We start from the raw sequence: 17,054 nt of genomic DNA on the forward strand, positions 1-17,054 counted from the left end.
AATGAATGAATTAATAATTGCTGGATTTTTCTATTTGTTAGTGTGCTGAAAAAATGTCCACACAAATAATAAGCAGCACAACTTTTTCAATAAAAACTTTGCTAATATAAAAAAAATGTATAAAAAGAAAAATGAAAACATGAGCATTTCCTAAGAATCAGATCGGTGTTTACTGATTTAACACTGAAAAATAATACAAATTGACAATATATTGAAATAAAAGGTCAGTTTTATCACTATTATGATACAAATGTAAAAACATCACAATTTGTCCTCTATTGCTCATAAATTTGCTCGCTTTGGGGAACATATACAACTTAGAAACAATAATTTTTTTTTACAAATTTATGTTTTATATTTTTCACTGATTCTGGAGTGGGAAAATGACTGCATTAACATGACTGAAATTCAGCATGCTCTGTGCCAGTTCATTCATTTTTTGTCAGCTTAGTTCCTAATTTATCAGGGTTCGCCACTGTTGAATGAACTGTTAACTATATCAGCATATATTTTAAGCAGCGGATGTGCTTCCAGCCGCAACCCAGTACTGGGAAACACCCATACACTCTTGCGTTCATACACACACTAAGGCCGTACTCCCACTAGGTACAGTTGCCTCGAACCGGGCCAAAGCATGCTTGTCCCCCCTCCCGTCTCCCCCGACGGCCCGCACTCACACCACAATCTGGCCTCGGCATGCTTACGTCATTGCTGCTGGGCTGTTCATTGAGAAGCGCTCTCTCACTCAGCAGCGCAGTGGAGATTTTTCTAGTTATATTGTGTCAGTCGTTTGATATGCAGTGACATGCAGTCAAATAATTCGCCAAACAGTACTTAGGGATGCGGTGACACGCAGTCAGATATTTCGCCGAACAGATCCGCCACTTTTGGTGCTCATAATCATAATGCTTTCGTGCTGCAGGAGAAGGTCTGCTGAAGGTGCGCAGCTGTCGTGCAGTGAGAGGTTTCCATCTTTAATAAACTACGACAGTTAGTGCTCACTGAACAGTAAGAATGATTAATAAATTCATATGAAACAGCCCCTTAAAAGTCATATCTCGCTTTCAGTTTCGAGCTTTGGCGTGTATTGCACTCGCACTACAAACGTACCGAGCCCAAGTGAACCACGCTCAAGCCCACCTCATCCAACCGGGCCAGGGGCGGCCAAGTGAACCGTGCTTGAGCCCGATTCAGCACACTGAATACACTACGGCCAATTTATTTCATTCAACTCACCCTTAGCTCATGTCTTTGGACTGTGGGGAAAACCAGAGCACCCAGCAGCCACGCCAACACGGAGAACATGCAAACTTCAGACAGACATGCCAACTGGCCCAACCGGGACTCAAACCAGCAACCTTTTGCTGTGAGGCCACAGTGCTTACCACTGAGCCTTTGTTCCGCCTCTGTGTCAGTTGTTGATTGTTATTTTTATCTGCATGGATGTTGAGTTGCATGTATTTTCCACATCTCTCCCAAAGGAGGCCAGGAAACCGAGCTTAACACAATGTTTTATGCACTCAACACGCTTTGGCTCTTGCAGATGTGGGTGTACTTTTCACAGCCACAACATGCTTTCATCCTGGAGTTTGTCCAGTTAGCAGGATTCACACAGCAGCACCTAATAGCTATTCTTATCTTCTTTATGCTAATCAGTAAAACGTGTGAAAGAAAGACGTGACCTCTGGAGAGGCAGAGAGAGCAGCAGCTTCATCCAGGAAATAAGGAGACCGTTTGATTTCCTTTTGTGTCAATAAATGACTCGCACAGATTAAAGTCCTTTAACGGCCAAGAATAATGACTTCGCCTGAAGACTACTTTTAGTCATTCTTCCAAGAACAATAACATATGTGGTTAGTATTTATAGAAAGCACTTTTCTGTTATCGTCATATCATAATCCAAAAAAGAAAACACACTGGTTTGTTTTGTTGAATTATAGGGACTTTACTTAATTTTTTTATAGATTTTATACTGTAGAAACTGTATTTTTAATCCATATCCATAGACCCGTCCCATATCTCAATAAAAAAAAAAAAAAATCTCATTCTGTTTGATAGATAAGCTTTTGAAAAAATTGGGACATCAACAATGTCCTCATAATTCACCAACTTCTTGTTATAGAAGTTGTTAATCTTCTAGATTTAGTTCTTACAAATTTAAGTAGATTGAACATAAAACAATTAAGTTGTCCCCATAAAAACGCAGGAATTTTGTTGTTTCAGCTCATTTTATATAAGTAGTGAACAAAACAGTCACATTTTGAGTGTAGAGCAAAAAACAGCAAAAAATGTAATAATAATCTGTGTAAAATAAAGCACAAAACAAGACCAAAAACAAAGAAAATGGCAACATAAAAGACAACAGTGTTTTAATTTAAAGAAACATAACAAAAATTCACAGAATTTCTAGATTTCATTATTCAAATTATTTGGATATGTATTTTTATTACTAACATTTTTTGCCATTAAAAATTATATATATACACACACACACACATATACACACACACACACACACACACACACACACACACACACACACACACACACACACACACACACACACACACACACACACACACACACACACACACACACACACACACACACACAGTTCAAGTCAGAATTATTAGCCTTTGATTTTCTTTTTTTTTTTTTTATATTTCGCAAATGATGTTTAACAGAGCAAGGAAATTTTCACAGTATGTCTGAAAATATTTTTTCTTCTGGAGAAAGTCTTATTTGTTTTATTTTGGCCAGAATAAAAGCAGTTTTAAATTTTTTAAAACTTATTTTAAGGCCATAATTATTAGCCCCTTTAAGCTATATATTTTTTCGATATTTTTACAGAACAAACCATCGTTATACAATAACTTGCCTAAATTATACTAACCTGCCTAGTTAACCTAATTAACCTAATTAGTTAAGCCTTTAGATGTCACTTTAAGCTGTATAGAAGTGTCTTGAAAATATCTAGTCAAATATTATTTACTGTCTGTCATCATGGCAAAGATAAAATAAATCAGTTATTAGAAATGAGTTATTAAAACTATTATGTTTAGAAATGTGTTGAAAAAATCTGATATATATATATATATATATATATATATATATATATATATATATATATATATATATATAAAACCAGCAATAATGTGTGTAATAAATACAATTTTAAATAATATTCCAGAAAAAGTAAATCAGAAAAATATCTGATTTCATGGACTCAGATAAGAATGTTTGCTGTTTGTATTATGTTTAGTCTACCTAAATTTGTAAAAACGAATAAGTTAACTTAATTCCTTTATGTTGTCCAAACACAAATCAATTATTTTTATTTTTTTTACAGTTTAGGGCCTTATATATCATTTGTTTTGTGTTTTCCATCTCAAAGTTCACGGTGAGATCATTACTTTGAAGCAAGCAGATTAATCCAAGTGTGTTCTGCTTTTGAATTTTGCTATATTATGAGAAACCAAACAACTGACCTCAGATCTGCATGAAGGGCAGAGGTTTAGTTTATTGTTAGTCTGGCAGGTGGACTTTCCCTCCCTCCCTCCCCTTTCACTAGAGCACTGCTGCTCTTTGACCAATCACAGCTCCTCCTGTCTTATCACATATTCAAAACGCAAGGCGGTTCAAATTTATGCTTGTTTTCTCCTGCTGTCCTTTATCCTCCTGTGGCAACATATGCATAGTGGCGGTTAAGCCTTTGAATAGCTGCAAGGCTTCACGTTTGAATTCATTTATAAGATTTCTGACACCTCATGTGTCATGCGTGCACTTTGGGAAATTTTGGTAAATATTCAAGCTGTTGGTTTTACTGTAACATGGACTGTCAGAAGGCACAGAAAATGGCACTGAGCCGTTTAAGACAATGGCAGAGATCTGCTTTTCTTTTACAAACTCACGGTGAGTCTTTATTGAAATACTTCAGTAACATTAAAGTGTTATCTGCAGTTTAAATAGTCTACAATATATAAGATTATACCCTTCTCAGTTGTGAAATTGATTAACATTTTCCCCTTTTTGTTAGTTTTATTGACAATAGCTACTGTATAAGCTAGTTTTACTGAATGGGGATGAGCAAATTGCTTGCTAGCTAATACGTTGAAGCAAATTTAACAGATACAAACAGCCACACGCTAAATATTTCATATTTTTAAAAGCTCAACATTCAAATCAGGCTTTATTTGTTTAGTTAAATTTAAGAACTTTCCAAAGAACTTTTATTTATTCATTTTCATTCGGCGTAGTCCCCTATTTATCCGGCATCGCCACAGCGACAGTGTTGTAGATGAAGAGACTTTAATGTGTGTGACTACACACGTCACAGCGTTTGAGAGACACCGATCTAATGGCCTGACTCTGCTGCAGGTCTGGAGGAAATATGTCTATGTCAGTGCACATATTAGTGGAACAGCAGCTGTTGTGTCATATGCTATGCTCCAATAATTTGAGCATCCATTACACCTGCAAGTCTGACAGGTTTTTAGGTCCACATATGTAGATTTTTTAAAATTAAAATATTTATTAAAAGTTATAAGCGGGAATTATTAAGGGATTTTAAAATTACTCATACTGGAAAAGTCATGATAGCTTTAACAAATAATAATAATAATAATAATAATAATAATAATAATAAATGTAACAATATTTAACAGTATTGCTGTTATACTGTGTTTTTGACTAAAGTAATAGTATTAAAAAAATTTGGTTTAGTGTACTGACCCCTGACATGTTTAAACCTGTGAAAAAGTAAGTTTTTGTTTCTATGTTTTATGTTTGTGTAAAAAAATAAAATAAATAAATAAATAAATAAATATATATATATATATATATATATATATATATATATATATATATATATATATATATATATATATATATATACTGTATAACTGTAATAATATATGTAAATAATATTTCTGTAATAATATTACATTAGATATTTACTGTGCTGCAACAACATTATTGTCAAAGTAAAGAATAATATTGAAAAGAAGAATTTAGGTAATACTATGATAAATTATTATTAATAATAATAATAAAATGAACGATAAACATGATAACTATAATATACTAACGCCGATAACAGTAATGATACTACTACAACTACTACTACTACTACTAATAATAATAATATTAATAAAACAACAACAGCTTTAACAATAAATTGAGGTGGTGGAAGATATACGATCAGCATTGAAGTGCACAGTGTTTGTCAATTTTTTGTGATGCATTAAAAAAGTATGACGTGTGGCATGGATTAGTCTAGTGCAATGCCCAGGCTGCCATGCCCACGCCACACTTAGTGTGTTACCATTAATTTTAACTGATTGCAAAATTCATTGTTTGTTTTTTGCATTATGCTTAATGTCTGCATGTAATTTGGTTTTCTGTGCCCACAGGTCAGCTTAAACTGATAGTCACTCCAGGCCGAGGGTGGCTTTATATGCAAGGTAAACAAGAACCACAATGTACTTTAAACAAGTACACTACCTGATAAAAGTCTTGTCATTGATCACAGTCGTAAGAGCAGCAAATAATAACTTGACTTCTAGTTGATCATTTGGAAAAGGGGCAGAAGGTAGATTTTTCCAATGAATCATCTGTTGAAGTGTATCCCAATCATCACAAATACAGCAGAAGGCCAATTGTAACCTGCATGGACCCAAGATTCTCATAGAAATCAGTCAAGTTTGGTGAAGGAAAAATCGTGGTTTGGGGTTACATTCAGTATGGGGGCGTGCGAGAAATCTGCAGAGTGGATGGCAACATCAACAGCCTGAGGTATCAAAACATTTGTGCTGCCAATTACATTCAGGGTGTCCGCAGGGTCTTAAAAACACTTAAAATGACTTAAATTTCAAAAACAAAATTTTAGGCTTTAAAAAGTGTTAAATTAACATTAAAAAGTCTTAAATAATTTTAAACTGGTCTTAATTTTAAAAGAAGTTCATCCAATCTCCATCAATCAATCTAAATAATTTTTTATATATAAATATTTACGTTTTTTTTTTTTTTTTCAAAACAGCTGTCAGACATTTTTACAGCAAATTCTCTGAATTAAATTCCCTGATCAGGAAAAGAAAACTAAAAACAATTACACAATTCCTCATGATAATAACATCAATATATTCCTTTACATGATTTTCCATTTACACAAAAACTATTTGCAGAAGTGTGTGGACATAATATTTATTAATAGGCATGAAACATAAGCTTTTGCAAACAGAAATGTATTAGGTTGAATAGAAGCTATACTCAATTAATTTGAACAAAAAGCAAACCAATATAATTTTTTTGTAATTTTCTTCATAATATACTTTTGACAATGCTAAACTTGTCATTAAAAAAGAAACATGTTGAAAAAATAAATGTATACAACTGGACACATTAGGATATGTGGTTAAGAAATAACTGCATTACATTTTTTTCCCAATTCTTTTGGCCCTAATGGGCTATGTTAAGCCCTGTATAAGTCTAGAATTTGGTCTTAAAAGGGTCTTAAAAGTCTTAGATTTGATTTGATGAAACCTGCAGAAACCCTGACATTGCAAACCATAGGAGAGGGCAAATTCTTCAGCAGGATAGCGCTCTTTCTCGTAATTCAGCCTCCACATCAAAGTTCCTGAAAGTAAAGGTCAATGTGCTTCAGGATTGGCCATCCCAGTCACCAGATCTGAACATTATTGAGCATGTCTAGGGTAAGATGGAGGAGGAGGCATTGAAGATGAATAAAAACAATCTTGATGAATTCTGGGAGTCCTACAATTACGTTATTTGAGTCATTGTAGAGATGTATGGATACAGTCCTCCAAGCTCATGGGAGTCATACACAATGTTAATTCTTTTTCCACTGCACCATGACTTTATATTCTATACTGTAAATTATTTTTGTTAAGTGACAAGACTTTTGTCTAAGCAAAGTCAGACCTTCCTGTCCTAATTAAATAATTAAAAATCAAGACATGATCATATTTTATTTTGGTAAAATAAGCATAATCTAGAGGCCTTTGGCTTCATATAAGCCACTTCTAAAACCAAATGATCTTCTAGAAGTCAAGTTATTATTTGCTGTTTCTAAAACCTGGATTGGTGGCAAGACTTTTGTCAGGTAGTATATACAATTTATATCCCTGTCTCATATAAAAAGAACTTCATTACTCATCCTCTCCTATTTATTAACAGTTTTGGAGGCCAGAGGACTCATGGGAAGAGAATACAGACCATGTGACTCATATGTAAAGGTGGGTATTTTACAGATCCAGTCAATGCAGTTTGTTCATATGAGGCCATGTGACCGCGAACAACCTATTTTTCTCCGAGCTGACAGACAGCAATAACTTTCCCGGTCACTGTTGGTGATGATGTGTTATTATTTTTGTCATCATTTGTCGCATAATCCTCGGTTGGATGTCTGCCCTTGAAATGAACCCATTTTCATGTCAGCCCGAGCAAGATTCAGGCATGAGAAAGCATCAGTTGCGTTGGCAGCTGTCCACTCAATTCCCGATTCAAGTGTTGATTGATTTTCCCACTGAATATGTCCACTAGCAATGTTAAACAAGAGCACTTAGCAGCCACCATCCCCAACACGTGTTTGTTTATTCCAGATAAGCATCGCTCCGGATGTTGACCACAGCAAGCGCTGGAAAACCAGGACTGTTCTGGACTGCAAGAGTCCTGTTTTCAACGAGGGCTTTATGCTGTGAGTGACTCGTTTATCATTTTGGTGTTTGCTACAGACCCGTACTATGGCGTTTAAGACTAGGAAGCAGAAGAGTGCCATGTTATCTCAAAGATGAATAATTTATGTTAAACATGGTGTGCCCTCTGACCTCTAGTCTGAAAGCTTCTCACCATCTCTATCAGTCTTCTGGACAGAGACTTTAGTGCTGGGTGTCCTGCCTCTCTTTTGTTAGAAAAAGTCAAGTCTTCGGAGGAGAGGGCCATTGTGTTTTTGGATGAGGCTGGACTTTGATGGATGAGCTTTTGAAGTGTTGTGTATTTGTTGTAGAGACGTAGATGAAGATGATCAGAAGAAGAGGCTGCTGGTGACAGTGTGGAATCGGGACCGTGATTCCAGGTAGGACACGTGATATTATTAGTTTTAGCTTAAAGGTGTCATGTAATGAAAATCTGGATGTAACTAGTGTTATGTCCCCTCCCTTTTTTAATGGTCGAGGGGAAATGAAAAGGAAAACATTAAACCAGTTGTAATTATTGTTGACATTTATAATAGATGAGGAGCAACAAGACAGTAAAGAGCAATTTAAGTGAACTTCACTCATTCATTTTCTTTTTGGCTTAGTCTCTTTATTAACCAAACACATACACTATGGACAATTTAGCTTATTCAATTCACCTATAGCGCATGTTTTTGGACTGGGTTTCCTCCGTGTGCTTTGGGTTCCCCCACAAGTCCAAAGATATGCGTTATAGGTGAATTGGGTAAGTTATAAATGGCTGTAGGGTATGTGTGTGAATGAGAGTGTATGGGTGTTTCCCAGTGATGGGATGCAGCTGGAAGGGCATCCACTGCTGTAACATATGCTGGATAAGTTGGCGGTTCGTTTTGCTGTGGCGACCCCTGATGAATAAAGGGACGAAACCAAAAGGAATATGAATGAATGAATATCAACCAAGTTTAACAGACATAAGGAAGACAAAGGGGATAAGACTCTGCCACACAAAAGAAAAGAATAAAACAAAAATCAACTAACTAACCTTTTTAACTCTTCCGCTTTAATTACAAAATAAAACTAAAAGTAAACTTTCAAAGTCCGAGACAGTGGACAGTTACCTACTCTCTTCTCTCTGTACTATACAAGTACACTACCTGACAAAAGTCTTGTCGTTGATCACAGTTGTAAGAGCAGCAAATAATAACTTGACTTTTAGTTGATCATTTGGAAAAGTGGCAGAAGGTGGATTTTTCTGACGAATCATCTGTTGAAGTGTATCCCAATCATCACAAATACTGCAGAAGACCAACTGGAACCTGCATGGACCCACAATTTTCATGAAAATCAGTCAAGTTTGGTGAAAGAAAGATCATGGTTTAGGGTTACATTCAGCATGCGAGAGATCTGCAGAGTGGATGGCAACATCAACAGCCTGAGGTAACAAGACATTTGTGCTGCCCATTACATTACAAACCACAGGAGAGGGCAGATTCCTCAAGCAGGATAGCTTTCCGTCTTATATTTTAGCCTCCACATCAAAGTTCCTGAAAGTAAAGAAGGTCAAGGTGTTCCAGGATTGGCCAGCCCAGTCACCAGACATGAATATTTTTGAGTATGTCTAGGGTAAGATCAAGGAGGAGGCACTGAGGATGAATCTTGATGAACTCTGGGTGTCCTGCAAGAACGCTTTCTTTGCCATTCCAGATGACTTTATTAATAAGTTATTTGAGTCATTGCAGAGATATATGGATGCAGTCCTTCAAGCTCATAGGAGTCATACACAATATTCATTCTTTTTCCACTGCACAATGACCTTATATTCTATACTGTACATTACTTCTGTTAAGTGACAAGACTTTTGTCTAAGCAAAGTCAGACCTTAAGCCTCCTTTCCACTGCAAATAACAAACAAAGACAAATGACAAGCAACAGACCGGAATTCATTCATTTCCAATGGAGAGCATTCCGGGAGCTGCGTGGAGTTCCGATCATCTTTGTATGCGCAAAGTTCGGATCCGATTTGAGCTGCGGATCCGTTGAAATATTTTAACTCCTGCGACTAGACCGTATGCGCCCTGCCGAATGGATGTGATGTATTCCTGATGTATTTCTGTTCATAAATCTAAGTAATTAATAAAAATATATATTATAATGTTGTCTCCACATTCTCCTATATTTTAGCGGTCTATGAGTTTCTAGTATTCAGTCATTCATTAAACCATGTAAACGCATAGAGAATAACGGCTCTTGCTTTTGCACTCCCTTATTTCGGACACTGTGAGAATCAGCTTCTCTCCCATGGTGCACGACAACACTTAAAATACTGTGCGACTGCCACAAGGGGGCGTATTCCGACTGTTGTGTCCAAATGTCGTGTGCAGTGGAAAGGCGGCTTTACTATCCTAAATATATAATTAAAAATATTTAGTCAAGGACAGACCTAGAGTAAATTATCATAAAATTTTCATTTGTGGGTGAACTATCCCTTTAATACTGTATTTCTCAGATGTATACCATGAGTACAGTTGTTTTAGTGTATATTGTATGCTTGTGCTGCAAAAATACACTCAGCAGTGCCCAATTGACTCACAAAAATCAATGTTATTGGCGTTTTTGTTTTCAGTACCAGCGGCGCTACAGGGCAGTGAACAAACATGATCTAAGTGGGGTTCGCCAATATGAAGATCATCATGACGTTATCAGGAGTTCAAATATTCCCGCTTGACGTTGTGTTTTTGCCCACAGGCGCAGTGACTTCCTGGGCTGTATGAGTTTTGGTGTCCACTCCCTCATCACTTCATCTAAGGTAAATATCCTGTTGTTTACATTTACCCTGCAGTGCTGTGGAAGGCATTTGGATATGGCAGTGTTCATGCTTTGAATGAGAGCAAGTTACAAATGACATTTGCAGTGGTTCTTTCTTTTATTTATATATATTTCGGTGGGCAGGCGACACAGTAGTGCAGTAGGTAGTGCTGTTGCCTCACAGCAAGAAGGTCGCTGGTTCGAGTCCCGACTGAGCCAGTTGGCATTCGCGTGTAGTTTGCATGTTCTCCCTGCGTTCGTGTGGGTTTCCTCTGGGTGCTCCAGTTTCCCCCACAGTCCAAAGACATGCGGTACAGGTGAATTGGGTAGGCTAAATTGTCCGTAATGTACGAGTGTGAGGGAGTGTGTATGGATGTTTCCCAGAGATGGGTTGTGGCTAGAAGGGCATCCGCTGCGTAAAAACTTGCTGGATAAGTTGGCGGTTCATTCCGCTGTGGCGACCCCAGATTAATAAAAGGACTAAGCCGACAAGAAAATGAATGAATAAATATAGATGGGCAATATTTGAGTTTTGAGTTGAAAATATAAGAAAAATATTCTGGATATCTCCGTGTTTTCTGTTCCCCTTGATGATATGTGTGAATTATAGGTGGAACTAATGTTAAAATAATGTATAAAAGTTTCACTCCCTGAATGCAATACTAAATTTTTTTAAAAACTGGGTCTTATAGGGGGACATTATAATACATATCCTTCACTTACTCCACACTTTACAATATTTGTACAATATGCAGTGATTCTCATTATCTGTTGAGTTCTCCAACATAGTCGTGTCAGTCCTCATGTCTCATTACTTTCATTGCAGGATCTAGACTACACTGTATATATGCACTGTATATGAAAACAAAATAAGAGATCACTTTAATTTTCTCAATTTCTCTGAATTTATTGGATCTATTAGGTGTGGATTTAAGTAAAATATTATGATTTATTTTATTCTTTAATGTCTGTTAACATTTCTTATTGTGATTTAGCCAGTTTTTTCCCTTAGAAAATGACAGTTGGTTAAAATAACTAACGTTTTAATTTGTTGTGATTGAGTTTAACCAAAAGCTAGTTAGTTAGTTAATTAACCAAATATATTATTTAATAAATAAAAAAAGGTAACACTTTACTTGAATGGGTGTTCATAAGACTGTCATGAAACCTTTATAATCATAACATCACATAAATGTGAAGGAGATTTCATGCATGCCTTTGACAACTGTTATTAGGGGTCATTTGCTCAGTTATGTCATTTTAAATGCAGAGATGACATTCTTTGTTACGACAACTTGGCATAAGCAAATACATCATGACCAGTCTTCATCTTTGTCATGACTACTTAACATAACTTGTCATAAATCTGTCATAAACATGACTGTCATGATGCCTTTGCAATTGTGTCATGAACTCATTAAAATGATAAATTAAGCTTGTACTGTTGTAGTGGAGGTAAAAAAAATATTAATGACACTGTTATAAAATGTATGGCATATTTTTAATGGGTTTATGACAGTCTTGTTTATGACAGATTTATGACAAGTTTTGTTGTCTTTATATTGTCAAGTTTGCATAACAAACAATGCCATCTTTGCATTAAAAATGACATAAAAAGTACAATTGTCAACTGTCTCTTTCTTTTGTCTGCTCAGACAGGCTGATGGTGGCCGATGATAAACAATAATTAGCAATATATCAGAAGGAGGATTAAATGCATTCGATTTCGAAAATATTAACAATGTCTTTAAAATTAATTGGATCAAGAATTGTCTTTATAACAATAATTCCTTATGGTTCTCTATCCCTAATTTTATCTTTGAAAAATGTGGTGGGCTCCACCTTTACTAACTTGTGATTTTAAATGTTCTAAAATTCCTGTTAAAATGTCCAATTTTGATAAACAAGCCTTCAATACATGGAAACTGATTTATAAGCATAACTTTTTCCTCCCAATCAAGTCTTATCTGGAAAAATCAGTACATTTTATTCAAGTCCATATTTTGGAATGAATATGTTAAAAAAGGATTTATTTTTTACAGACTTATTAAATCGTGTAGAAGACTTATATAATTACAATGAATTTACTAACACTTTTGGTTTAAAAATTACTTTGAATGAATATAAAAAATGTGTTCATTGTATTTCCCCACAATTACTTCACCTTATTAAAACCACAAAAATTTATAACCATGTATCTGGCTCTCTTCTAAAGCTTACTTTTAAGGGCCTTTCTATCATGAATAAAAAATTTAATAACAATTATATCAGGCAAATCCTAACTGCAGGTTAAATTGTTCCTCCAATAGCAATGGTTAAATGGAAACAAGCATTCCCTGCATTCTTTTCCCCCCAAAAATCTGGTCAGATATTTCAAAATACATAATTTCTAATAAAGTAAAAGAAACAAATTTTAAAATATTACATAGATATTATCCATGCAATTATTTTATTAGTAAGTTTTAGGAAGGTTTTTCACCCTTGTGTTGTTTTTTTAAAATGGAACCGGAAACAATTCTTCATTTATTTTACAGTTGCAGTTACACAAAACGGTTTTGGTCCCAAGTTTCCTTACTACTTTTTGAAGTGTTTTATAAATTTATCAACAAAACTGATAAAATGGTTTTATTTATGGATTGCAACTCTGGATTATTGGAAATGGACAAAATAACAAAAATTATTATTTTATTTGGAAAGTATCACATCCATAAAACAAAATGTATGCTGACTGTACCAAATTGTAAACTATTCTTTATTGATCTAAACTTTTTTATGATTCCCTCACTTCTATACAGAGTAATACCAAAGCTATTAAGGCATCCCAACTGCTGGAAAAAATACTTAATGTACATGAATAATTTTTGTGGTTTAATTCCCTTGTATACAGTTTTATGTATAATTCTGTACTCCTCTGTTTAATCAATAAAAAAAAAAAAGTTGGTGATCGATGGACTGAATGTTTAAATTTATAAATAATTAAAATAGACACTACCCTTATAAATAAACTGCATTGTTGCAATCTAAACAACTACATTCTCGCCTGAAAAGCCTCAAAAGTTACAAAGTACATTATGTTGTCCAACAGCTGCATTATTTGTCAAATTGTTGTGAGTTAATTGATCTGCTTTCACTATGTGGGCAGAGTAATACACAAGGGTCAAGAGACTGAGTGCTGTTATTGCAGAATATCGCACTGCTATCAGCCAATCAGATTTGATTGATAAATTTTCTGTTGCTTTAAAATTAAATCTAAATATCTCTGAAAACATGTCACGTTTTAGTTGTTTTATTCCAAAAAAACCTAAACAAAAACAAGCTTTTAATGACAATATTATTTTTTATAAAATTACATTTCACTCAAATGCAAAACTATAAATGCAGAGAATCAGAAAAATTCCAAGTGGTTTGTCACACAGGAATGCTGCCATCATTTCATTCATTCATTCATTTTCTTGTCGGCTTAGTCCCTTTATTAATCTGGGGTCGCCACAGCGGAATGAACCGCCAACTTATCCAGCAAGTTTTTCACAGCGGATGCCCTTCCAGCCGCAACCCATCTCTGGGAAAGAATGCTACCATCTTATAACATAAATGTCTTTATTTTCATTTTTGATGAAAGTATTGCATCTTAGTTTATATTTAAGAGCTGGATTGACTGACAGATACATGCTTTATGCAGTGTCATGCTTCTGGGAATGATACAGAAACACCACACCGCACTTCACCTTTATGTACACGTACTGTAGTGCATTTCTGTTCAGCAATTATTTATGTAACATCAACACTATTGTAACTGACTGAAATAGAAAGCACGAAAGCTATGAATCTGCCACCACACAACATCCATTATTTAACCCCAAATGTCCTTTCATCATAACAGTGCTCTGTTTTGACTTACTTAAGGAAAGATAACATTTCATAATCGCTTAATCTAAAGATGTGTTCCTCTCGATTTCACTTTCCCCCTGTCAAAGCATTTCCTCCACACCGTTGTCTAATTACGCAGTGGGGGAAGTGGCGACGAACTGCTCATCGAGGCTTGAAAAATGACCTACAATTACCAAGAGGATCTCGCCGCAAACACACACACTGGCATAGTGGCTTGATTCTGCATGCTCTTCTGCACGGACAAATGAGAAAGTCCCCGTCTGAGATCCCTGTTCTTTTATATCATGTCCCGTTGTTGAACTCAAGATTGTTATACTCATGCGTTAAGACAGTTAAGGCTTTCTCGGAGGGTGATGTTTTAGGAAAAATGAGATCAAGCTTGATGGATGTTTTATATAACATGATGCCATCTGGCTGAGTCAGAGAGTCAAACTGGCATCAGCTGTTTACAGTGGCAAAGGTCTGAAAAACACACACAACGCAGAGTATAACTAACAAATACAACTAATACAACATGTAGTAGTATACTACAAACACTAATACAACTTGTGTATTAGCGTTTTCAAATTTGGATCTGGGGACCCACACTGGGCCACAAGGTAGCGTTAGAGGGGTGTGTTTGGAATAAAAGCATACAAAATTTAAAAATAAGTCATTAATAAATGTTTTAAAAAAAGATAAAATAATCAACAATTTTATTCAAACAAACTTAAGTATAAAATAAAAAAATTGTGCTCGTACCACTGTAGTTGACATCAAAAAAAGATTAACGACACTTATAAAATTCATGACATATTTATAATGGCTTCATGTTTATGACAGATTTATGACAAGAAAGCTAATAATAAGATAAAATAAGTTTATTTGAATAAAATTGTTGATTGTTTTTATCTTTATCTTTGTCAGGCAGTGAGAAGTGACAATCTTATTATTATCTTTATTCTTGTCATAAATCTGTCATAAACATGAAGCCATTATAAATATGTCATTAATTTTCTTACAGTGTTGGTAATCTTTTTTGATGTCAACTACAGTGGTGCAAGCACATCATTTTTTTTTATTCATAAGTTTATTTGAATAAAATTGTTGATTAAGTATAAAATATTATGTGATTAGAAATGATCTTATCGTCAAATAATGCTAAAATATTTACTAAAATAAATACAGTTTGGAGGAAGGAAGGAAACTAAATCATTGGCAATTTCTTTTTACGTTATTCTTTTCAGTACAATTTAGATCTTTATGACACTGAACGTCTAGACTCATCATCATAAAAATATGGCACACTTCTAGCTGGAATGGCTAGATAAATGAACCAATTTCCTACTTCATCACTAAGAAAATCCTCTTCAATCACCAAAGTCTTAAAAAAAAAGTCTTTTTCTGGTTTATTTATCTTCAACTTCTTAGTTGCACGTTTAAATTTTCTCTCTGTAAAAGAAAAAAAAACTAATGTTTGTAATGTTTTATACATCATGATTTGTCTTTCATACCATTTTCATACCAAGTCTCATATCACATTTGAATTCTTTGAAAAATCTTTCCCAAGTGATGTTTAATGGAGAGAAGATAGTTGCAACATAGGTTTATTTTGAAAATGTAGCCCTACTTTTATTTTTGGAGATTCCAAATTATGTAGCCAAAGGTCTTAAAAATAAATGCTATGGGGCGGCATGATGTCGTTTCTTTTCACGCTTACCAGATGACCGCTTGCCTCAGTATGGACAGCTTTTCCGCTGTTACCAGTTTGTCCAGTGTCTCGCAATGTATGTTGGTGGATGTAGAGCAGACTTGCACGTAATGACTAAATTTAAGACCAGTGAAGAACAGTTCCAGAAAGCGGGTAAGACAAAAACAAAAAATAAAATAAACTAATAAATAACAGGGTGAGAACGTGGTAAAATCTGAAAATATGGTAAAAATCAGTCGTCCGCGAGGGCTTTTCTTTTTCTGGATTGCTTTTTAAAACACTATCGATTGAGTTTAGGGAAGGAGGAGGGTGGGTCGGTCAGTCAGTCAGTCAGGCAACAGCGGCCTCTGGTGGATTTACGCAAGATCAGCAGGCACGAATGGCAGTCGCAAGAGAAATTTGATATCTCAAAAGTGTACACAGCGCAAACGAAAACTGCAAAAAACATACCTCCTAGGACATATTTGGCGCTCTCCAGAAATGTATATAAGGGTACATATTAGGAATGAGCCTGGGTTTTTTCAACACATTATTGAACATAATAGGTTTGATAAGTCATTTCTAATAACTAATTTATTGTGTCTTTGCCATGGTGACAATCGAAAAACAATATTACTAATAATGCTAATAATATTGACCTTAAAATTGATCATTAAATCATTTTATACCAGCCAAACAAAAAAAAAACTTTTCTAAAAAGAACAAAATATTAATGAAAATTCACGTGCTCTTGTAAACATCACTTAGGAGTTTTTTTTGTGGGGGGGGGAAAGGCAAATAATTATGATTGAAACTGTATATCTGAGATAAAACTGAAAAAAAAAATAGGTCCTTATTAAAAAATGTATGTCGACGTCTTATGGAAAAGCCCTGCGTTAATAATTCAACAGATTTATATCAGGTTCGTGAACGTTTGCAAAAAGGAAAGAGCATCTTCTTCCCATGGCTGTCTACGTCTAATTGTATTTTTCACATTTTGT

At 34.9% G+C, this 17,054-nt stretch overlaps 2 protein-coding genes across 7 annotated transcripts in view; one reads left to right on the forward strand and one right to left on the reverse strand.

The window, feature by feature from the left end:
* The window catches only part of LOC147844485 (uncharacterized), a 133,884-nt gene that overhangs the window by 75,656 nt on the left and 41,174 nt on the right, over window positions 1-17,054 (reverse strand). The gene's annotated exons all lie outside the window — the stretch shown is intronic.
* The window catches only part of rgs3b (regulator of G protein signaling 3b), a 116,199-nt gene that overhangs the window by 10,859 nt on the left and 88,286 nt on the right, over window positions 1-17,054 (forward strand). For 4 of the 6 annotated variants that reach the window (XR_015491974.1, XR_015491975.1, XM_087254383.1 and 1 more), the window contains exons 4-8: window positions 5,412-5,462; window positions 7,195-7,253; window positions 7,620-7,714; window positions 8,024-8,092; window positions 10,437-10,497. Coding sequence is in view for 4 of the 6 variants with exons in the window: in XM_087254383.1 (XP_087110509.1) it covers window positions 5,412-5,462; window positions 7,195-7,253; window positions 7,620-7,714; window positions 8,024-8,092; window positions 10,437-10,497 (335 nt within the window). In the remaining 2 variants the exon portion in view is untranslated. Of the gene's footprint in view, window positions 1-3,569; window positions 3,913-5,411; window positions 5,463-7,194; window positions 7,254-7,619; window positions 7,715-8,023; window positions 8,093-10,436; window positions 10,498-17,054 lie in introns of those variants that run through there. The other 2 variants (XM_087254385.1, XM_087254386.1) reach the window with 2 other exon arrangements.

The sequence above is a fragment of the Danio rerio genome, chromosome 5 (genome assembly GCF_052040795.2).
Source record: "Danio rerio strain M-AB ecotype USA chromosome 5, GRCz13ab, whole genome shotgun sequence".
Taxonomy (NCBI): Eukaryota; Metazoa; Chordata; class Actinopteri; order Cypriniformes; family Danionidae; genus Danio; species Danio rerio.